This window comes from Pipistrellus hanaki, assembly GCF_964339955.1.
Source record: "Pipistrellus hanaki genome assembly, chromosome: 16".
Lineage (NCBI taxonomy): Eukaryota > Metazoa > Chordata > Mammalia > Chiroptera > Vespertilionidae > Pipistrellus > Pipistrellus hanaki.
This window is the reverse complement of record NC_140518.1, coordinates 46,965,147-46,987,760: the sequence shown is the minus strand read 5'-3', so window position 1 is coordinate 46,987,760 and position 22,614 is coordinate 46,965,147. Positions and strand designations below refer to the sequence as shown.

The window sequence follows — 22,614 nt, the reverse complement described above, 5'->3', positions numbered from 1 at the left end:
GGTGGCGTGGGGGAGGGCAGAGCGGGATTCCCCCTCCTCCGCGGGGCGGGGTGCCCGCCTGCGCGCCGCGGCGGCACGTGCGCTGCCTCCCGCCCGAGCCCCCCGCACCCGGCGGGGCGTCCCCTCCCCAGGACGGGGCGCAGCTGGCCGCGGCCCCGCCTGCAGCCGAGCGCGGTGGGAGGGAAGCGTGTCATTATTTATTATTTACGAGCGTTAATAGGTTTGAGGCACTGAAGGTGGGGGGCCAGGGCGCTGCGGGGACCGAGGCATTAGGGGGAAGGGGGTGAGAGGGAGGGGTTTCCTGCGGCGCCCGCCCGAGAACCCGAACCGCGTTCGGGCGCAGCTCCGCCCGGCTCCCCGCCGCCGGGTGCTGGGTCGCACGGGCGCCGGGAGGGAGGGCTTTGGGCTGTAGGTTTGGCTTCTCGGCCGCTGTCCTGTGCGTCCTCGTCCTTCCCAGGGCGCGGGGCGGGGGCTGCGGGCTGCGCGCGCCTCCCGCGGCCGCCGCCGCGTCCCCGATGCAGCCCGGGCCTCATTTATCATCATCTTTGGTCAAGTGGAGTGTGCAGGGAACAGCTGCTTCCCTCGGCCGGCTTCCGAGGCGGCTGCACGGGACCGGGGATGAATGACGGGCGGGGGCGGGGGCGCAGCGCCGGCGGGGGCGGGCGGGGCGGCCTGGTGCTGGCGAGCGCCGCTCCCCTTCCTCTCCGGCGCCTCCAATTACCGTGGATCGCGGACGGGGGCGCCCCAGGAGGCGGTCGGCGCGCTGCCGGCGGAGCCGAGGTCGCCGTGACCTTGCCGGGGTCAGCGGGCTGGGCTGCGGAGGAGGCGGCGCGACGTGCTCGGTGGCGCTTTCGGGATTGGAGCGGAGGCGGGCGGGCGGGGCCGGACGGACCGATGGAGGAGAAATTTTGCCTGCCCCCGGGGGAGGCCTGCGGCGGCGGGCGGCGGGCGGGGCTCCGCCTTTGTCTCACGCGGCGGGAACATCTGTCGCGGGCGGGCGGCGAGGCCGCAAACCACCCCCGCCCGCGCGGCTCCCCGCCCCCGCTCGGCCCTCGCGGCGCCGCGTTAGCCCCGCTCGCGCCGGGGAGCCCGCGGCAGCGCGCCCGGGTGGGGTCCGGGTCCCCGGCCGGAGCGGCCGGAGCGGGGCGCCGGGGCCGCGCCCTCTGAGGGGCCGCGGGGACGGGAGTGGCCTCGCTGCGACCTCACTCGCCCGCCCGCCGAGCGGCTCCTGGCGGCGCCCTGGGGGAGGTCAGTGCGCACTGGCGCACCAGCTTGCCCACGGAAAGCGGCGGCTCCGCACGGAGCAGAGCCTCCCTGCTCCCTTGGACGAAGCCATTTCCTACTCTCCCTTCCTCTCCCAGCCGCCCCCCTCCTCCTCTCTCCTTAATAATAAAATTACACCGAGCAGTTTGCGGTGTGGCAGGCGGCCAGGAACGCGTTTCTCTAAGCGCCGCCGTCTCACCGTCCGGCAGCAGGAGGGTTGACACTGCGGCCCGGCCGGCGGCTTCCTCCCCCGGGACTCGGGGAGGCGACGCCGTTCCCCGGCTCCTCCCCGGTTGGAAAGGAAGGGTCTGGCGTGCTGTGCCTCTCGGGCTGTCAGGCTGCTGCAGGGGAGTGTCCTCCAGGAAGCACCCCGCCCGCCAGGCTGTGGGGTGGGGAAGCGGGGACCAGGGGGAGGATCTACCTCCCCACCACCCTTTCTGGGCTCCAGCTCGGCGCTTCCTGAGGGCTCTGGGGAGGAGCTGGCGGTCTCGGCCTGCTGGCCCTGCCAGGTGCTCTCTAGGCCTCCATTCATTCCCTGCCAGTGAGGGAGGCTTGGCCCAGAGATGCCCTGCATGCAGTGGCTTCTGGTGGGCCCTCTCCCTTCCTCAGAGCAGCCCTCCCCCTCCCAGCTTCCCCTGCCTGCCTGCCCTCCCCGCCCCGTAGCCTCCTGGGAGTTAGTGTGTCTGTCTGCCTCAGGAGGGCAGGGCCCATGTGCTCTTTCCTGGGCACCCAACTTGCTTTTCCCCAAACCCTCCGGCAGACTGTAAGCCGAGCAGAAGTGATCTTGACAGGTGAGTGGGCACAGGTGCAGGAGGACTGTGGCCAGGGCCTGTAGAATGCTGACGTGAGTTGATTGGCTACAGTCCATGTCCTGGCCTCCAGGCCTGGCACCTCAGCCTCTCTCTGGGTGGCATCCTTTAGGCCTCTAGGCTCATCCTTTAGGCTCTACAGCGGCGGTCGCGACCCACAGGGTGAGAACCGCTAGCAGGGTCGCCTAAGACAGTCAGAAAACACAGATATTTACATTACGATTCATAACAGTAGCAAAGTTACAGTTATGAAGTAGCAACAAAAATAATGTTATGGTTGGGGTCACCACAACATGAGGAGCTATATTAAAGGGTTGTGGCATTAGAAAGGGTGAGACCGCTGCTTTAGACTGTGGTGAGGGTTAAGTAATGAGCCCAGCCAGAAGCTGACCACGCATCCCATCTGTCCGTCCATCGGGAGCAGGAGGTATGGAATAGGCACCTACTTGGGCCAGTCTCTGGGCTCAGAGCTGGGACCTCACAGATGAAGCCCTGCCTCCTCAGGCTGCATTCGGTGAAGGAGGCGGCACGGGGACACCTGTCATACCATTGCTCATGCAGCTCCTGCTGCGGCGCGTGCCCCGAGGAGCTCTGCGGGGCCCAGCAAGCGGGGGAGGGGGGGGGCACCAGGCCTCGCCCAGGTGCTGCTCACTTCTCTGCCAGCTCCTCCCTCGCAGGGCCCGCTGCACGGCAGGCTGTCTCCCCTGCTGCTCCGCCCCAGCTCACTCGTCTGTGCTGGGCTCCAGCTTCTCCGGGCCTGGAGGTCCCGGTCCCTCGCTGCGAGGGCAGAGAGCAGGAGGCCTGCACACGAGATGTCCAGGTTTCCTGCCCACAGGCCCTGCCCCTGACCATGGAAGTTCTGACACCTGGTGACACCTGGGAGCTTTGCTTGAAATCTGGCATGTTAGCTTTTTTACTTGGTTGATAACATTTTTTAAAAAAATATATTTTATTGATTTTGTACAGAGAGGAAGGGAGAGAGATACAGAGTTAGAAACATTGATGAGAGAGAGTCATCGATCAGCTGCCTCTTGCACACCCCCTACTGGGGATATGCCCGAAACCAAGGTACATGCCCTTGACCGGAATCGAACCCGGGACCCTTCAGTCCCCAAGCCGACGCTCTATCCATTGAGCCAAACCGGTTTCGGCGGTTGATAACATTTTAAAAAAAGATTTACTTTTTATGAAATTCTGATTTCTGGCGTTTTAAAGGAAAACATTCAAGTTCTGACTCCTGGGCCCTCATTCCCATAAGGCTGCGGTCCCCGGGGGGAGTGGGGCTCCCCGCACTTTCGTTGTGACCAGACCCCTCAGTGCCTCCCCTCGCCTGCCCACCTCACTCACAGTGACCCGGGGCTGCTGGGTGGGTGCGGGGCTGTGGCCACGGATCCCTGTCCCCACCCAGAGGTGCTCTGCCCGCCACGGCCGCTCGCTCGGATATTCCCATAGGCCCATGCACACCACACACTCCTTAACCAATACTCATCGCTATGGGCAACGGCGGTATCGCTGTGAACAAAACAAACCAAAACCCTGCGCTCACAGAACCTTTGTTACCGAGGAGGGACCAGTGCCGAGCCAGCCGCTGGCCACGTGGCTCATTGAAGGAGCTGAGCTCGGAGAGCAGGAGGTGCGGTCAGCACTGCCCGGGGCAGCTGCCTGAGGCGGGGCAGCGGCTCTGGGCGGGCCCGCAGCGGGTGAGGATGCTGTTCCACAGCGGAGGAGCAGGTGCGAAGGGCCTGAGGCCGGAGATGAAAAAGCTCACGCAAGGCCGGGCGTCAGTCAGCAGCCAGACCAGTGTGGGGAAGGCCTGGTCTCCGGGCACATGGGGTGACGAGGACAAGACCGGGGGAGAGGTGGCCGCTGCCTCCTCCCAGCCAGCAGGCAGCCCGAGCTCAGCCATGGGGTGCAGTAGCCTGCAAGGCCGGCCTGGGAGTGGGGGGGTCAGAAGAGGGCGGTCTGGGGCCCCTCTGCGGGTCGCCTCTTGATCTTGCTGGCCTGGGGCCCAGAATGGGTGGGGCCCCAGAGCCCCCAGCCCTAGTGTCTGCATCCCAGCAGCTGGCCCCATCCTCCTAGTCTTTCCCTTGTTTTGACAGACGGAGAAGTGCTGATGTTCTTTAGAATAAAACTCTAAAAACAGTTTTGTCCACCAGAGCCGGGTAAGTCTGAGCTGCCAACAGGTGAGCTCTCCCGCCAGCTCAGCTGCTTTGGGGATTTCCTGCTCCCCCTGCGAGCCCCGCCCCCAGCGCTCACAGCCGGGCGGCCCTGCGGCCAGCTGTCCCTCCCCCAGACTGGACGCCTCCGGCTTACGTGGCTCAAGCCTGGGGGCTCGTTGGCCCCGCACCCAGAGAGTCCCTGGTGGGGCTGGGCCCTCCATCACCGAGTGGGAGGTGGTTTCCTGCCGACAGGAAGCTTCCGAACTGTCGCAGCGTCACCGGCCCCGGCCCCGGAGCGTCGGAGGACCACGAGGCGTCCTCGGTGGCTGGACCGAGGGAGGACCTCATCGGGGGCCGTAGGTGCCTGCTCCGCCGCCTCTGTCCTCGCAGGAGGTGCCCGGGCAGGCTCCCAGGAGGGCTGCCCAGCATCTGTGGAGTCCAGAAGCCTCTGCTCCGGTTCAGGCCCCTCCAGAGGCGCCTCCCCGGGCTCCCTGACCTGGGGTGGCCTGCGGCTTCCCCTCCCACTCACTGCAGTGCCTGCGCCCAGGGTCCAGCCGGCACCACCTCCCGGGCGGCCTCCCCGGGCTCGGCGCGTGAGTGAGGAGAGGGCACGCCCAGTGCTGCTGGGGAGGGACGGTCTGAGGAGGCCATGCTTCGGGGTGGGGGCTGCCTGCTCTCTGGGATTCCTTCCTCTGGCTCTGCCTCCCCCCCCCCCATCACTAGACCCTGGCCCATACCCCCCCTGGCCCAAAGCCTGTGGGCTCTGGGCTGCTGGTCTTGTGGGTCCTTGAAAACGCCTCCCTTTCCCCAATTCACACCAGGCCGTTAGGGTTCAAAACAGCCGCGCGGCCAGCGGCCAGCCTGGCGGGTGTTGCCATTTTAAGGAGGTCTGTCCGGTGCTCACGCCGCCACTCACGGCCCCTCAGCTCCTCTGAGCGCCCCCTTGTCACCCTCGCTTCCTCACTGCGGGACTTCCCCCTTCCTGTTCCCGGGCCTGAATGGGTTGGGTTTAAAAGTATTCTTCCTGCCGAAACCAGTTTGGCTCAATGGATAGAGCGTCGGTCTGCGGACTGAAAGGTCCCAGGTTCGATTCCGGTCAAGGGCATGTACGTTGGTTGCGGGCACATCCCCAGTAGGGGGTGTGCAAGAGGCAGCTGGTCGATGTTTCTCTCTCGACGTTTCTAGCTCTCTATCTCGCTCCCTTCCTCTCTGTAAAAAATCAATAAAATATATTTTAAAAATATATATATTCTTCCTGCAGCTGCAAATGAGAATGCAGGGGAGCAAAACGGCTCCCCAGCCTTCTGCCTTCTCCCCCCCCCCACTCCCTTTTGCCCTCCTCCCACTCTGTCCTCCTCTCCCTCTTTGCTCTCTCTCTCGGTTTCTCTTTCTGTCTCTCCCTTTGCTGTCTCACACCGTCCCTGTGTCTCAGGAAGACCGGCCAGCCTCCTGGCTGCGCCCCACCTGGGGGCTCCGCGGTCGGGCTCTGGAGCGGCCTCTCTGGCTGCCGTGCTGACCGCAGGCGGCACAGCCACCGGTGCCCACAGCGGGCCTCCCTGAGGGTCTGGCTCCGTGCGGAGAAGCGGCCGGACCTGGCGGCCGGCCTGGCTGCAGAGGGGACCTGGGGCGTGGGCACCAGTGCACTCCCCGCTCACCTGCTGTCATCCCAGGTGCCGCCTCTAAAGTGGGAATTTTTTTCATTTTTAAAAAATATTTTTATTGATTTCAAAGAGGAAAATGGAGATAGAAACATCCACGATGAGAGAGAATCACTGATTGGCTGCCTCCTGCACACCCCACCCGGGGGATCGAGCCTGCCACCCGGCGTGTCTCTATCCACGGGGTCACCGGCCAGGCCACAATGGGAATTCTTGTGGGTGCAGTGAGGGTGCCCACCTGCTCCGGGCAGGGCTCGGCTGCAGGGCACAGAGGGCCTTGGGGTGCTCACACAGGTCTCTCCATCTCACCGCTTTCTGGAAAACGGCAGCATTCCTGGAGGCGCTCCGCCAGGGGCCCTCACCCTGCAGCACCCAGGGGGTCTCTGCCTGAAGGGGCTGCTGTGGCCAGCTGCTGCAAAGGCCCTGAGGGCTGAGGACCACTGGCCTTGCCCCGTAGGAGGGTCTGTTCACGCCCCAGCCCTCTCTCCCCCGGTGATGTGTCAGTGGCTGGGGAGCCATGAGGGGACTCCTGTGGCCCTGGAGGCGAGGGCTGGACCCTGAGCCGGCTCCGTGCACGCCCCCTGCGGGCCGCTCCCCGGCGGCCGGCAGACCGGGGCCGGGAGTTGTCAGGAGCGCGATGTGCACGGCGGACCTCTCCTCCCTCCGTCAGAGGCAAGGCCGGACCTCGTGGCTGGGAGAAGAGGCGGGGAGCGGGGCTGGACCAGGAGACCTAGGAGGATGTGTTAGGGGGTGGGCTCCCAACCCCACCCTGTCTCTCCAGCCGAACCCACAGAGGTCAAACCCCAGTCTGCCCTGCTCTGCTCCTTTCCCAAGTTCAAAGGTTTTTCTGTCAAGGGGGCCTCTGCCGGCCTCTTCCCTTGTCTTTCCTAGTGTTCTCGAAAAGTAATCCTAATCATAACGATTGATAGCAGAGCCCCCGGCAGCTCTTAGAGATGCAGAGCCCTGTCTCTCCTGGCAGAGCCGCGTCTCTGAGCAGCACCGCCGGTGCCATGCTTTGTTCCCGCGTCCCTGCCCGCCTGGCAGCTGGGGTTGGAGGTGGGTGTTGGGTGAGCGTTCTCGGCTGCGTTCTCCATCAGGCGCTGGGCTTTCGCGTTTTAATTGAACTGTCTTTGGTCAGAGATAGATGCTCGCCCCACATCAGCCGCTGTGGACGGGAGCCGCCCGCAGTGCAGCGGCTGAATGAGGAGCGGCGGCCGGACTGATTAGAGCGGGGCGGGGGAGGGGGTCGCCGGGGGAGGGGCCGCCGGAGCACGCTCCCGGTAAATAATGTTCCTGGCCATGCGTTTTGGAGAACGGGAAGAAAACACGAGCTGCAGAAATGCTAATGACATCCACAGGACACAGCAGGAAATGAGAGCGACCTGGGACTAATAAAGCGAGATGGAATCCGTGCAGATACGCGGGAGCAGCCTTCCCCGGCTCAGCTTGGCGCATCTGGGCTCACGGCGGCGTGGGGGTGGGGCGGCAGCGCCGGGGTGCAGGGGGGCCTCCGCCCCCGGCCCGCTGCTGGGGAGCAGCCAGCGGACGGAGGGGCCACCTGGTGGGCATCCTCAGCGGGTGGGTCAGGAGGTCCAGCCAGAACCGAGCTCTGCCCCGCTCCTGGGCTGGCCGTGGCAGCACCGCTGTGGGGTGTGACGCTGGCACCGGAGACGGGAGGGCAGCGGCCGGAGGGCAGACGCGTCTCCATTGTTGGGCGCCGGAGATGAATCGGGGAGGCCAGAGGCGTCTGGCTTTGCCGGGCCTGGGGGGCAGGCGCTCGCACGGACACGGTCCCCTCTGCAGCCCGGTCCCCAGCTGAGCCAGCACCAGCTGCCGGAGGGCGGGGCGGGGCGGGCGCGGGGCAGTCTGGCTGCCGGCTCGCGTGGCCAGCGCCCGCAGGGGGTGAGGGCGGCGGCCAGGTCACGTCCTGGAGAAGAGGAGGGCGAGCGGGCCTCGGGGCAGCCCCTCCGCTCACTGCAATCCTCCCCTCCTCCCCCGGCATGTCCCTTCCCCGCCCGAGGTGCTCTGTGCCTCTGCCTCTCCTGCCGCCCAGGCAGGACACCCCTTTCGGTGGAGACCTAGGATGTGCAGGCCGCGCTGAGTCAGGGTCTTCCTGTCCCCTTCCCCCGCCTCCAACCCCCAGCCCCGAATCCGAGCTCCTGGGCTCCCCAGCCTGGAGCGCTCCTCGCCTCCCTCTGGGCAGGGCCTCTGGGGGAACCAGGCCCCCAGGCGCCGAAGGCTGGTCTGTTTGTGAGCCCAGTTCCTCTGCCCAGGACCCTCGCCCCAGGGTCACTTCCTGACCCGGAACCTGCTTTGGGGCAGGCTAGACCCGCCAGGGCCCAGCCCCCGAAATCACAAACAGATGGGCTCTGGGCTTGGTGTGGCCTGGCCCTGACCCTGTGGAGGCCAAAGGGGCCTGTCAGGAGGGCCTGGGCTGTTTCGCGAGCGCAAACACACACACACACATACACGAGCACACGTGTGCACACACGCACACATGTGCGTGCACACACGTGAGCACACACGAGCACGCGCGCGCGCGCACACACTTGCGTGCACACACGCGAGCACACACGTGCATGTGGAACTTGGGTTCTGTCCCCATTAGCATGCACTCCTCACTCTGGGCCACGCAGTCCGTTCCCCGCTATCACATCACAAACAGGAGGCGGTGCCCGCCCTGCACTCCTGGGGGTCAGGGAAGGGGGTGACGCCCACAGTGGCTCAGAGGCCCCTGATGGACGCTGCTGGAAGTTCCTCGGGTTCCGGGTGGCTGTGTGCACGGTGTGTGTGCACGCGTGTGTGGCAGCCTCTCGGCAGGGCAGCCTTCCTGCTCCTGGCTCGGCCCTTGGCGGGGCTGCTGACGGTGTACTGGCTGAGGCTGGACTCCAGGAGCAGCGGCCGGGCGCGGGGGCGGGAGTGGCTGTGTGGAGTGATTTGGAGCTCGGGAAAGGGTGCGGGGAAAGAATGGGGATCCCCCGGTGACCTGGGGGGTCGGGCAGCTGGGTTTGCACCTCTTCCCTTGGAGGGCAGCCACTGGGCCTGGCTCAGCCGAGGAGGTGGGTGGGAATGGCACAGCCCTCCCTGCACCGAGCCGGTGTGTGCCGCTGGGCGGGCGCAGGCGAGGGGGCTTTCGGAGCGGGGGGAGGCAGGCTGGCTGCGGGGAGGCAGGCTGGCTGTGGGGGGCAGGCTGGCTGTGGGGGGCAGGCTGGCTGCGGGGGCAGGCTGGCTGCGGGGGGCAGGCAGGTCCTCTGTGGTGAGAGGAAATGGCCATCTGACTCGCTCTCCCCCGCCCCTTCCGTGCCCGCCTCCCCTCCCCACCCCGCTCCGGCCCCTTCTCTGTTCCAGATAACCAGCCCAAGTCATGCAGTCTTTCCGAGAAAGGTGCGGTTTCCATGGCAAACAGCAGAGCTACCAGCAGACCTCACAGGAGACGCCGCGCCTGGAGGACTACAGGCCGCCGAGCCAGGCCGGGCTGAGCTGTGACCGGCAGCGGCTGCTGGCCAAGGACTACTACAGCCCGCAGCCCTACCCGGGCTACGAGGGCGGGGCCGGCGCAGCCGCCAGCGCTGCCCGCGGAGGCAAGGGCCTGCCCGCGCAGCAGGTCCTGCAGGGGAGGCCTGCCCTCTCCGGCTACGGCCTCCAGGACGGCAGCCCGTACCCGGGCCGCTATGCGGGCGAGGACAGGCTGCAGGCCTGGGGGGCCCCCCAGCCGCCGGCCCCCCAGCCGCAGCCCCTGTCAGGGGGGGTGGGCAAATATGACGAGAACTTGATGAAGAAGACAGCGGTGCCCCCGGGCAGGCCGTACGCGGAGCAGGGCGCCCAGCTGCCCTTCCGGACTCACGCGCTGCACGCCCAGCCCCAGCCCCAGCCCCCGCCGCCCCTGGCCTACCCCAAGCTCCAGAGGCAGAAGCTGCAGAACGACCTCGCCTCGCCGCTGCCCTTCGCCCCGGGCAGCCACTTCGTCCCGCAGTCGCCCTCCTTCGCCGGCTCCTCCGCCTACCCCCCGGCCGGCCAGGGCGGCGCGCAGGGCACCCACTCCTACAAGAGCTGCACGGGGCCGCCGGCCCAGCCCCACGACCGGCCGCTGGCTGCCGGCGCCGGCCTGGCCCCGGGGCCGGGCGCCCAGAGCCTGCACGCCTATCAGCCCGGCCGCCTCGGCTACAACCAGCAGAAGCCGCCGCCGCAGCAAGCCCTTCAGAGCCGCCACCACGCTCAGGAAACCCTCCACTACCAAAACCTCGCCAAGTACCAACACTACGGGCAGCAAGGTCCGGGCTACTGCCAGCCGGAGGCGGCCCTCAGGACCCCGGAGCAGTACTACCAGCCCTTCAGCCCCGGCGCCAGCCACTCGCCCGCACGCTCCATGGGCCGCTCGCCCTCCTACAGCTCCACCCCGTCCCCGCTGATGCCCAACCTCGAGAACTTCCCCTTCAGCCAGCAGCCGCTGGGCACCGGGGCCTTCCCCGCGGGCGTCGCCGACCACAGCCACTTCATGCCCCTGCTCAACCCGTCCCCCACCGACGCCGCCGGCGCCGCGGACGCCCAGGCCGGCAACTGCAAGCCGCTGCCCAAGGACAAGCTCCCCGAGAGCCTGCTGTCGGACCTCAGCCTGCAGAGCCTCACGGCCCTCACCTCGCAGGTGGCCAGCATCTCCAGCACCGTCCAGCAGCTGCTGCTCTCCAGGGCCGCGCCGCACCGGAAGGCCGCCAAGAGCCCGGCGGCCCGGACGCCGGAGCCGCACCGCGGCCAGCACCGCAGCCCCGACGGCAGCGGCTTCCCGGCCGAGCAGGCGGGCACGCCGCAGTCCGGCCACGCCGAGCCGCCCGAGGCCGACTACCTGAGCGGCTCCGAGGACCCGCTGGAGCGCGGCTTCCTGTACTGCGGCCAGCCCCGCGGCAGCCCCGCCCGGGGCGGCGGCGCCAAGGCCAAGCCCGAGTCCGTGTCCACCTGCTCCGTGACCTCGCCCGACGACATGTCCACCAAGTCGGACGACTCCTTCCACAGCCTGCAGGGCGGCCTGCCGCTCGACAGCTTCTCCAAGTTCGTGGCGGGCGAGCAGGACTGCCCGCGGCTGCTGCTCAGCGCCCTGGCCCAGGAGGACCTGGCCTCCGAGATCCTGGGGCTGCAGGAGGCCATCGGCGAGAAGGCCGACAAGGCCTGGGCCCCGCTGCCCGGCCTCGCCAAGGAAGCCGGCAAGCCCTTCGCGCTGGAGGGCCACGGCGCCTGCCTGGACCCCGTGGCCAAGGGCGCCTGGCCGCGGCCGGGGGAGCCGGGGCCCGGGCCCGAGGCCTTGCCGCTGGACAAGGGCGGCAGCGCCAAGGACTTCGGCCCGGGGCTGTTCGACGACCCTCCCGCGGGCGTCGGCGCCCCGGACCCCAAGAAGCCCGCCGGCCCGCTCCCCTTCGGCCCCGGGCCCGGCCCCGCCGCCGCCTTCGACTGCTTCCCCGACGCGGCCCCCGGCCCCGCGGACGGCACCGACCCCTTCTCCTGGCCCGAGGAGAACCTGGGCGACGCGTGTCCCCGCTGGGGGCTGCACCCCAGCGAGCTCCCCAAGGCCCTGGAGCAGGGCGGCACGGCCTCGGAGGGCGCCGGCTCGGACAGCGCCCACGAGGCCTCGGCCTGCCTGGGCTTCCGGGAGGAGGAGCCCGGGGAGCAGGCCTCGGCGCCCCCGGACGCCGCGCAGGAGGAGGCGGGCGGGGTGAAGGAGGAGGTGGGCGGGCTGCTGCAGTGCCCCGAGGTGGGCAAAGCCGACGCCTGGCTGGAGGCCGGCCGGCACTGCTGCGCGGCCGCGGACTTCGGGGACCTGCCGCTGCTGCCGGCCCCGGGCAGGAAGGAGGACCTGGAGGCCGAGGAGGAGTACTCGTCCCTGTGCGAGCTCCTGGGCAGCCCCGGGCAGCGGCCCGGCGCGCAGGACCCGCTGTCGCCCAAGGCGCCGCTGATGTGCACCAAGGAGGAGGTGGAGGAGGCGCTGGACCCCAAGGCCGGCTGGGGCTCCCCCTGCCCGCTCTCCGGAGAGTCCGTCCTCCTGCTGGGTCCCACCGTGGGCGCCGAGTCCAAGGTCCAGAGCTGGTTCGAGGCCTCCTTGTCCCACATGAAGCCCGGGGAAGAGGGGCCCGGCGTGGCGCTGGCCCCGGGGGACCCCGCCGCGCTGGCCCCCGAGGCCGCCTTGGCCCAGAAGCCGAACCCGCCCGCGGTCCCCGAGGCGCCCATCGCCAAGCGGGAGCCCGTGCCCCGGGGCAAAAGCCTGCGGAGCCGGCGGGTGCACCGGGGGCTGCCTGAGGCCGAGGACTCCCCGTGCCGGGCGCCGGTGCTGCCCAAGGACTTCCTGCTCCCGGAATCCTGCACGGGCCCCCCCCAGGGGCAGATGGAAGGGGCGGGGGCCCCAGGCCGGGGCGCCTCGGAAGGGCTCCCCAGGATGTGCACCCGCTCCTTCACGGCCCTGAGTGAGCCCCGCACCCCGGGGCCCCCCGGGCTGACCACCACCCCCGCCCCCCCGGACAAGCTGGGGGGCAAGCAGCGCGCCGCCTTCAAGTCCGGCAAGCGGGTGGGGAAGCCCTCCCCCAAGGCGGCGTCCAGCCCCAGCAACCCGGCCGCCCTGCCCGTGGCCTCCGACAGCAGCCCCCTGGGCTCCAAGACCAAGGAGACGGACTCGCCCGGCGCGCCTGGCCGAGACCAGCGCGCCATGATCCTGCGGTCCCGCAGCAAGGCCCCCGAGGCCTTCCCCTGCAAGCGGCGGCCCGCGGAGGGCCGGGTCCCCGGCTGCCGCGCCACCAAGAGGCTCCACGCCAACAGCCACCTGTCTGCCACCTTCAAGGTCGCCGGCAACTCCCAGAAGGAGGGCCGGGCCAGCCAGCGGGCGAGGGCCCCCAAGCCCAGCGCGGGCGGCAAGCTCTCCGAGCGACCCCTGCACGCGCTCAAGAGGAAGTCGGCCTTCCTGGCGCCGGTCCCCGCCAAGAGGCGGAACCTGGCCTTGCGGAGCGGCGGCGGCGATGCCGGCGGCCGGGGGGACCTGAGGGAGGAGCAGGCCGAGGGCCCCCCCACCCTCTTCAGGAGGCTGTCTTCCCCCAAGAAGGCCAAGCCCGCCAAGGGCTCCGGCGAGCTCACCCCGAAGCCCCCGCCCCCGGAGGCCCCGGACGCCGGGCCGGAGTCGGCCTCGCGGGCGGCCGGCCAGGGGGCCGTGAAGACCAAGGTGCTGCCGCCCCGGAAGGGCCGGGGCCTGAAGCTGGAGGCCATCGTGCAGAAGATCACCTCGCCCGGCCTGAAGAGGGCGGCGTGCAGAGCGCCAGGGGCCGCGCCCGGCAGCCCGCTGAGCCCGCCCCTCCCCGAGAAGGACCCCGGGCTCAGGGGCGCCAGGGGCAGCCCGGGGGGCGCGGGCGGCCTCCTGGGTGTGGCCGCCGGGCAGAAGCTCCTGGCAGCTCCGGGGGCCGACCTGTTTTGCAGAAATCCAGCCAACAGATCCTTAAAAGGCAAACTCTTAAACAGCAAGAAACTGTCCTCGACGGACTGCTTCAGCACCGAGGACTTGGTGTCCGCAGAGGCCCTGCCCCTCAGGAGGACTGCCCCGGCGCCGAAGAAAAGAAGCAGGAAAGGCAGGGCTGGCGCTCTGGGGCTCCCCAGAGGCCCCCCGGAGAAGCAGCCCCACGCAGGCCCTGCTCTGCTCTTGGCGCCCCGAGACAGGGCCAGCAGCATGCAGGGCGGCGGCGAGGACAGCCCGGGGGGCGGAAGCAAGAAGCCAAAGGCGGAGGAGCTGGGCCCGGCCCCCCAGCCCCCCGAGAGCAGGCCCTGCCAGCCCCAGGCGAGGGCGCAGAAGCAGCCGGGCCACGCCAACTGCGGCAGCTACTCCAAGCGGAAGCGCCTCCCTCGGGGCCGCGCCAAGAACGCCAGCTCCTCGCCCTGCAAGGGGCGCGCCAAGCGGCGGCGGCAGCAGCAGGTGCTGCCCCTGGATCCCGCCGAGCCCGAGATCCGCCTCAAGTACGTCTCCTCCTGCAAGCGGCTGCGGGCAGACAGCCGCGCCCCGGCCTTCGCGCCCTTCGTGCGGGTGGAGAAGCGAGACGCCTTCACCACCGTGTGCACTGTGGTCAACTCCCCCGGGGAGGAGCCCCAGCCCCACGGGAAGCCTTCCGCCGCCGCCGCCGCCGCGGCCACGCCCTCGCCCTCCCTGGACGCGGCGGGGGCCTCCCTGGCCACGCCCCCGGGAGGCTCTGCCCCGCAGCCCCGGCCCTCCCTGCCCCTCTCCTCCACCATGCGTCTGGGGCCCGTGGTCGCCAAGGCCCTCAGTACCTCTTGCCTTGTCTGCTGCCTCTGCCAAAACCCCGCCAACTTCAAGGACCTTGGGGACCTCTGTGGGCCCTACTACCCCGAGCACTGCCTCCCCAAAAAGAAGCCAAAACTCAAGGAGAAGGCGCGGCCGGAGGGCGCCTGCGAGGAGGCCCCCCCGCCCCTCGAGAGAACACTCAAGGGCCTCGAGTGTGCGGCCGCCGGCAAAGCCCCCAGGCCCGACGGCCCCGCCGACCCAGCCAAGCAGGGTACCCTGCGCACCAGCGCCCGGGGCCTGTCCCGGCGGCTGCAGAGCTGCTACTGCTGTGACGGGCGAGGGGATGGCGGTGAGGAGGCGGCCCCGGTTGCCGACAAGACCCGCAAGCACGAGTGCAGCAAGGAGGCCCCGGCCGAGCCCGGCGGGGACACGCAGGAGCACTGGGTGCACGAGGCCTGCGCCGTGTGGACGGGTGGGGTCTACCTGGTGGCCGGGAAGCTCTTTGGGCTGCAGGAGGCCATGAAGGTGGCCTTGGACATGGTAAGAGGCCAGCCCGCCGGGTGGGGGGCTCAGGTCCCACAGGACAGGCAGTCAGGGCGCCCTGCCTCGCCAGCGCCACGACGGGCCACACAGCACGTGACCGAGTGCGCGAGGAGCTGGCGCTGGAGCAGCGGCAGAGCCGCGCACTGCCGCCCTGTCCCAGGCTCGCCGCCGCGGCCCCGCTGCCTCCCCGCCCGGTGCCCTGCACACTCGCCTGGCACCCCCCAGCTCTGGGCCCGCCGCCCCACTCATGGAGCCAGCCCAGGCTGAGGCCCAGATGTGGGCACTTCGAACTGAATGTCAGGGTGCCCTCAGAGCAGGCTCCCCTGGCTCCAGCACTCAGGCAGCGGGTGGGGGCTCGGGGACAAGCCCCTCAGACAACATGAGACGGGGTGTGCCCTCTGCGGGCCCCCGGGCAGGTCCAGGGCCTCATAAGCGGTGCTCAGCGCTCCTGGGCTGACATCTCGGTTCCGGTCCCATCACTGCCGCTCGGCGTCCCCTGGCCGTGCCCAGCCTCTCCGGGCGGTGAAGGTTACACAAGCCACGCCCGGCCTGCCGTTCCTGGGCTGGGACTAGGGGCAGCGGCGGGAGCCTTGCCCCTCGGGGTGATGCTCGGGGTGCCCGGGCTGCTCACACTCCCCCCGAGGGCTGCAGAGGGCACGGGAGGCTGGCAGCGGTCGGCAGAAGGCACCTGGGCCCGGCCTGGGGCTCAGCATCCTCTCCCTGCGGCTGAGCTCCTGCCCCAGCCCTGGGCCCTCGCCTCTCTCCTCGCCGCCTCCACGCAGCCTGCCCTCACCCCCTGCTCACCTGCTCTCTGCCGCCCCCTTGTGCCACCGCTGGCTGTGGGCCCACTGCCGCGCTTCTGTGCCTGGCCGCCCGGCGTGGGGACACAGGCGGCTGCTCCCAGAGGCCCGCCCCGGCCTCCATCCTCACCGAGGACACTGCCCAGCAGGCCGCACTCCCTGCGGCTGCAGCTGCGGCCAGCCCTGCACCCTCCCCTCAGCGTGACCTCCCCCCGCCGTCTGGCCTCCGCTCCCCCAGCTCCTGCAGTCCGTCCCGGCCTCCAGCCTCAGGCCCGGCCCTGCACCCCACCGCACCCCCTCCTGGAGCGGGCCGGGGCTGGCTGGTTGAAGCAGCACCCGTGGGAGACAGACAGGCAGGGCCAGGGCCCCCTCGGCCCCTGCCTCCCCGCAGCGGGGTGCCGCGGTCCCAGCTTGCCGAGGGAGTGTGACCGGGCACGGCACTGCCTTCGAGAGCCCGTGCCCACAGCCGGCAGGCGGTCAGCGCTCGCCTCCCTTCTCGGGAGGAGCAGGCTGTGGTCCAGGGACACTTCACCTCTGACCCCTCCCGGGAAACACATGACTCCTGCCCCAGCCCTGCATGCCACCTCCCGGACCGGCCCGGTGTGCGCGGCCCAGCCTTGCTCAGAACTGCGGTCCGGCCCTGAGTCCGGCCGGGGAGGCGGCAGCTGGCCCTCGGCCTCCCCCTGGGCGCCTGCTGCGGGCCCCCCTCCCCCCGTCCCTCCTCACTCCGCATCTAACACACCTGCCCCAGCCTGCCGGGCGGCCCGCCGAGGAGCCCGGCTTCCCCTTTGCCCATCCCAGCACCGAGGGCCTGGGCGCTGGACGTGGGCCGGGTCTGGGGCCTCCATGCCTGCCTCATCGCCCCGGGGGGTAGGAATTGGCAGGGGGGCTGCCCAGCAGAGGCCGGTGTGAAGCAGCCTCTCCCACTTGGCACAGAGGGCCCCTCCCCCTGACCCTGCTGGCCCCAGCGGCTGGGCTGGGACCCCCTCACCCACCCAGCTCTGCAGCCAGCCCTAGGGCGGGGGTCTTACCAGCCCAGCTGTCATGCGCTGTGTGCCCCAGGCATATAGCCTCTGAGCTCGTAGGTAACGGGTGAGGTGGCCCGGGCACACCTGGCACTTGGTAAGCTGTAGCTCTGTGTCAGCAACTGAGCGACGGGCACGGCCTCCGCCCGGCCTCGCCCCTGAACACCCCCCCCCCCCCCCAGCCTGTGGCCTAGACAGCCTGCCCGGTTTGGGGCCCCACTGTCCCTCCCCAGGCCCCAGATTTTGCTTCACTTCCAAGTCTCTCCCCCCCCCCCCCCCCCGCCCCCGGCCAGGCCGTCCTGCCCGGTCACCTTTCCCGGCAGCGTGGGGGCAGCCCGGCTCGCAGACCACAGCTTTGAGACCCATCGTGGCCGCCCCTGGAGATGGGCGGCTCCGCCCTGGTCCCAGGGAGGCCAGGCTCGTCCCCGGGGCCTGGCTCCCAGCCCGGAGCTGGCTGCCGGCAAGGGGGCGGCGTGTGGTCCCCGCGCCTCCGCCTCCGCCTCCGCCTCCAGGAGCCCGCCCCAGGCCACTCCGCCGGCCGGCACAGGAGCTCCCGCCGTCCGCCGGGCATTGGGTCCCCACGGAATAGCCGTGACCATCTGTGAGGCCGAGGGAGTGGCGCGTGGTGCCAGGCCACCTGTTTGCCCACAGGTGGGCCCTCCCACCGTCCGGGAAGGGCCCCCACGAGGCGGCAGCCAGGGCCGCGCGGGATCGCCCGGGGGCACTCGCACCGGGTCCGAGCCTCCTGCCAGCGAGTTTTCAGGGGCCGCCTTGTGGGCTGGAGGCGGGAACCATGTGTAAGCAGCCCTCCGGGCACTCACACCTCCTCTCTCCTCACCAGACCTGTGCCAGCTGCCAAGAGGCCGGGGCCACCATCGGCTGCTGCCACAAAGGATGCGTGCACACCTACCACTACCCGTGTGCCAGCGACGCAGGTGAGAGCCCGGGCCCTGGGCGCGCCCCGACCAACGCTGCCCCCCCACCCCCCGTCAGAGCCCCCGCAGCCAGGGCCCGAGGGAGCCCCAGCCGCAGCCTGAGGGCCGCTCGGGACGAAGCACAAGAGGAGAGCGAAGCCACGGCTGCCGGGTGGGCGGATCGGGTCTCGGGGCGGGAGCCCGGGCTGGGCTGTGGGGCGGATGGGAGCTCGGGCGGAGGAGAGGGAGGATGACTTCAGTAACAGAAGCCGAACGGGTGGGAACTGGCCCCGAACAGCCGGCAGAGCAGCGGGAGGGTCCTCCCAGGCCTTCCTCCGTGAGAGGAAGACGCTGTGGTGGAGCCGCCCTGATGAGGCCGCACTCCAAGGGGCTGACTCCAGCCCGAGGCCCCTGGTCTCTGTGCTCAGCTTCCCCCTGTGAACCGAGGCCGTGCAGCCCTTCCTGAGACGGGCACCTGCCCAGCAGTGCAGCCTCGCTCCCGGTTTGGAGCCAGCCCCCTGACCCCTGACCCCTGACCCCCCGCTCCCCGTAGCCTGCCTTCTCTGGCCTCGAGGGGTGACGTTCTCATGGCCCCACGTGGAGCACCTCCCAGCACCTGGGACCACTGCCCTCCTCCCCTGGAGGCCGCTGCGCCCCCCCCCCCCCCCCCCCCCGCCGGAGCACACAGAGAGGACTGGGGGGGGCCTCCTCAGGGGCGGGGGAGCTGGAGAGGGGGCGTGGGCTTCTGGCTGGCTCCACCTTCCCCTCAGCACCGAGCCAGTTACCTCAGACCCTGCCCTTCCAGCACACGGCCTCCTCCGCGGGCAGAGCTGCGCAGGCGCAGGCTGCATCCCCTCGGAACGGAGCACCCGCCCTGCGGCACGGCCTCACCTCCACACGGCCTCGCCCTGGCCGCAGGGCGCACAGCCCTGGCCTGGTGCCTGGCTCTCCGCACCGCGTGGCTCTCCTCCCGGCACACCCAGCCCCTCGCAGCTCACCTGTGAGAGGGACAGACAGGAAGCCGCCGTCCTTGTCCAGAGTTATGAGACCAGGCAGGAGGGAGGGCGTGTGTGCTGTGGGAGATCCATTCCTCTGAGCCGGGGAAATCCAGGAGGGCTTCCACGGGGAGGCAGCGTGTGAGCCTTGCTTGGAAGGCAGGTGGGCACAGCTGGTGAATTGGGGTGTCTGTGCCAGGCTGCAGCAATGGAATTTGTTTCAAATGAAGTCTTCACAGGAGCTCAGTAAGGGAGGGCTCTGTGCAGCCCGGTGCGACCGGGAGGGGCTGGGGCTGGGACGATGAGACACTGGCAGAAGGGAGAGCTGACGGGCACTCAGTCCCCTGGGCACCTGGGCAGGAGAGGAGGGTTGCCGGGTCCAGTAGAACCTGCGTCCCAGAGACCCGGCAGGGAGCCCACGCCGGGGTGTGGGGAGGGAGAGGCGGCGGGGCCCGATGGCCACCCTCCCGGGGCGGGCACGGCTGAGGCGGGTGCCACAGTGCATTAGGCACTGCTGCCAGCGTCCTTGCTCAGACACCAGCCTCCTCTTTCTCAGGAGGGCATGGCCCCTGGCAGGCTGAGCCAAGCTCACCGGGCCCCGGCCCGCACTGGGCCAGCTCCGCAGGACGCCCTCGGGCCCGCCGGGCGCTCCTCCCGCTCCTGTGGCCTCCGCCGGGGACGCATCACTGCAGCCGCAGCCAGAGCCGGCGGCCGGGGGGGCGGGAGCTGCGGAGCCTTCGGCACAGGCCGGCGCATCAGGGCAGCGCCACGCCCACGCGCAGGGGCATCGGAGGGTCTGCAGACGTGCACGGGGGGCTGCCAGGCTGGAGGGGAGTGGGGCACAGAGGAGGAGCGGGAGCCCTGGGCACCCCAGGCACAGCAGTCAGAGCCAGCAGGTGAGGGCTTCGGGCACGGGAGGTGGCCCTGGGGCCATGGCAGCTCGGCTGGCAAGGAGCTGGGAGGAGGGGGCTGGCAGCCTTTGTCAGCGCCTGACGCCTGCCCGACCCGGGTCTGCCACGTGGGGCACGGGGGGCTCCGGGTACCTGGGTCAGGCTCAGACCACGGCCCCAGGGCTGCCCGCTCACTGTCCTGCCCCATCGGATCTCCTCAAGGACCGCCACGTCAGGGCTGAGCCGGGACCCCAAGGACGGGCAGCGACAGGACCCCCACGGCTGCCTTTCCACACGCAAGCTGGGGCCACCTTGCCAGCTGGGCCGCAGGCTCCCCGGCGCAGGCACCGAGCGGGCAGGGCCGGGCTCGGGCTTGGAGGCTGCTGAGCAGGCTGGTTGTGGGAGGGCAGCCTCCTCCCCTGGCTTCTGGCGACTCCTGCCGCAGGCGGTCTGGGGGGGGGGCTGTGTGCGGCGGCTGAGCCTGGGCTTAGCCCTTTGGAGAGTGAGTTCAGCCCCAGCCCCGCCGCTCACCTGAGCTCGGGAGGCCAGACCACTTCCAGCGGCTGGCCCTGCCGTGCAGAACCAGTGGCGGTTTTCAGGGGAGGCCCCAGCCTCGGGAGGGGGTGGGGGTGGAAAAAGAAGAGGCAGCCTCAGAGGCCTGCAGACTGCCCCGTGCCACCACGCTGTCATGGTGCCACTGCCCGGAGCCATGCCGGCAGGGGACTCCCTGTGGCCAGCTTGGGCTGGCTGGCTGTGGTTTAGGTTTATTCTGAACAATGTCGGGGCGGGGGCAGGGGAGGGAGGCCAGGACAGGCTCACCAGGGAGTGGGGGGCAGGGAGGGTCCAGGGAAAAACCAGGGTCTTCCCAGGCAGCAGCAGGGGCGGGGGCAGCAGCACAGCCCTGGCCCGAGGGCATCAAGGACTGGCCATGCTCAGCCACCAATCGGCTCCCCCTGGCACTCAGATGCCTGTGGGCGTGTGCTCAGCCCACGCAGGCCTGCCCCCTCCGGGCCCGCGGGAGCGAGTGCACACCCGCCCTGGCCTCAGTGCACAGCCTCGTCACCATGTGGACATGGTGCCCGGCCGTTAGTGCTCGGAGACCGAGGCTCCGAGGAGGAGCCAGTGCTGAATCCAGACCCGGGACAGCACCCCAGTCCCTTAACATTCGTTCCGCGAGCATCGTTGGGGTCAGAGCCTCTTCTCGGGCGCCCCTCCCGGGAGAGGGCGAGCCGGTGCTGAGCCTGCCTCCCGGTGAGGAGGCCGGTCGGTGCCGCAGGCGCGGGGAGCCAGGTGGGGCCTGTGCGTAGGGAGTCGGGGAGGCCGGAGCCAGCGGTGCCCTGAGGAGCCAGTAGGAGGTGCGAGGCCAGCGCCAGGCTGGAGGGCGGAGGGCGGAGGCCTGGCGATGCCTGTGGAGGCTTCACACGGAGCCTGACTCCTCTCTCTGCAAGAACCCCTGTGCCTGGGGCTGGGGCGCCAGCGGCCGCTAACCAGGCACACTTCTCTCGTCACAGGTTGCACGTTCACGGAAGAAAACTTTTCTCTGAAATGCCCCAAGCATAAGGTAGGTGACAGGCCTTCCCAGAGGGGCCTGGGCTGGGGAGGGCCTGCCTCCCTGCCTCCCCTCCCTCCCTCCCTTCCCTCCCCCCTCCCCCCTCCCCTTCTTCCCTCCCCTCCCCCCCCTCCACACCCTTTGCACCGATGGAGGGGGTTTTTGCCCCCCTCCAGATGCCATCCCCGCCTGCCCACTGCTGCCCCAGCCGCTGGCCTGGCCACATGGGCACTTGCTGCCCATAAAGAGGCTTTACAAAGCGTGCGGGGCCTGAGGGAGGGGCCGCCGGCGGGAGACCAGGGAGGACAGGCAGGTCCCGGGACTGTGGGCAGGGCCGGCTGAGGGGGGAGGAAGGGAGAGCCTGGCAGGGGCCCGCTGCCTCCAGAGAGACCCCAGCCCCGCTCAGGGGGCCTCTGGGGCCTCGGGTCTGGGGTGCGGGCTGCACACAGGTCCGCGTCAGGCATGTCCTCTTCTCCTGCAGAGGCTTCCGCTGTAACCCCTGCGCTGGGGAAGCTGCGAGCCTGCCGCCGCGCGGAGGGCCCCTGCACAGCCTGCCGAGGCCGCCCGGCCCCTCACCTGACGGGCCTTGGATCCGGCAGCCTCAGGCTGACCCACCGGGTCCCTGGCCGGGAAGCAAAGGTTCTGGAGCCGCTGCCCCCAGAGGACGGCAGCACTCTCTCCTCCCACACCGCCCGGAGCCGCCGTTAGCCTGGGAGAGGCACACCTCGCACGGCCCGGGCACTGCCGCCACCGCGGAGCCGGGCGAAGGGCCTGGGGGGGACAGCGCGGCTCCTAGGAGTGGGGGTGGGGGCAGGGCTGGAGGGCTAGGCCTGCAGGGGGTGGGCCGGAGGCTTTGGCACAAATCATCCAGATGTGCGAGTGCCCTTCCTACCCAGCGTTTGCCAAAACCTTCTTGTTTGAGCAGAGCCTGGGCCGTGCCCGAGGGATGCGGGTTCCGGGGTCAGCTGGGCTGGGGGCACCTCTTCTGCTTCTGTTCTTCCCTTTCCAATCCTCCACCCCACCCTGAGCCGCCGGCGGGGGGTGGGGGGGGGTCTCTCCAGAGCCCAGCTCCAGCGCTGGCGTGTCCCTCTGACGACCCTCTCCAGGCCTGTGCGAACCTGTTACCCTCCCTCCATGTTGCATAGAATGTACATATTGGGAACATGCTCGCTTCTGTGTCGCCGCCGCCGTCGTGCACGCCTCAGCACAGGCCCGGGCACAGCGAGGGCCTGTCCCACACGGCCCCCGCCCGGCCAGCCCCCTCGCCCCCCGCACTGTCCGTGCTTCATAGGCCTGAGGCTGCCCCAGACCGGGCACCTAGCAACTTCCTGTACATAGACTGTAAAATGGTAAACGTGTGTATTATATCTGGCCTCGTTATATAGTGTATATATATGTATACATATACATATATATAATATATATGAAGACTGTAAAGGTTAAGACTAGTGTTCTTATTAGTATATTGCTTCACACTGAAGATTGTGTGTATCGAGCTGTTTCTAAAAGATGTTTATTTTCCTTAAGAGTAAAAAACAGTCATTGCATTCAGAAAAAAGTCAATAAAGATACGATTGTTTTGGAAGTCTGCAGCCCTGGGTTCTGAGCAGATCCGCCGGGCCGGCCGGGCTGCGGGAGCGGGCGGACGTGGAGGGGAAGCTCAGGGCACGCAGAGTGGGGCTTCTGGCCGTTTCTCAGGAACAGGAAGCAGCTTCGCCGCTGAACCAACGCCCCTGGGGTGCCTGGACGACG

At 69.5% G+C, this 22,614-nt stretch overlaps 2 protein-coding genes across 6 annotated transcripts in view; one reads left to right on the top strand and one right to left on the bottom strand.

The window, feature by feature from the left end:
- Window positions 1–22,447, top strand: part of RAI1 (retinoic acid induced 1) — a 117,991-nt gene extending 95,544 nt beyond the window's left edge. For all 5 annotated transcript variants that reach the window (XM_084861487.1, XM_084861489.1, XM_084861488.1 and 2 more), the window contains 4 exons: window positions 9,238–14,686; window positions 17,356–17,449; window positions 20,825–20,874; window positions 21,344–22,447. In XM_084861487.1, the coding sequence (XP_084717613.1) occupies window positions 9,254–14,686; window positions 17,356–17,449; window positions 20,825–20,874; window positions 21,344–21,358 (5,592 nt within the window). In that variant the 5' untranslated portion in view covers window positions 9,238–9,253 and the 3' untranslated portion in view covers window positions 21,359–22,447. The remainder of the gene's footprint in view (window positions 1–9,237; window positions 14,687–17,355; window positions 17,450–20,824; window positions 20,875–21,343) is intronic.
- SHMT1 (serine hydroxymethyltransferase 1) overlaps window positions 1–22,614 on the bottom strand; it is a 1,020,383-nt gene that overhangs the window by 489,834 nt on the left and 507,935 nt on the right. The window lies entirely within an intron of this gene.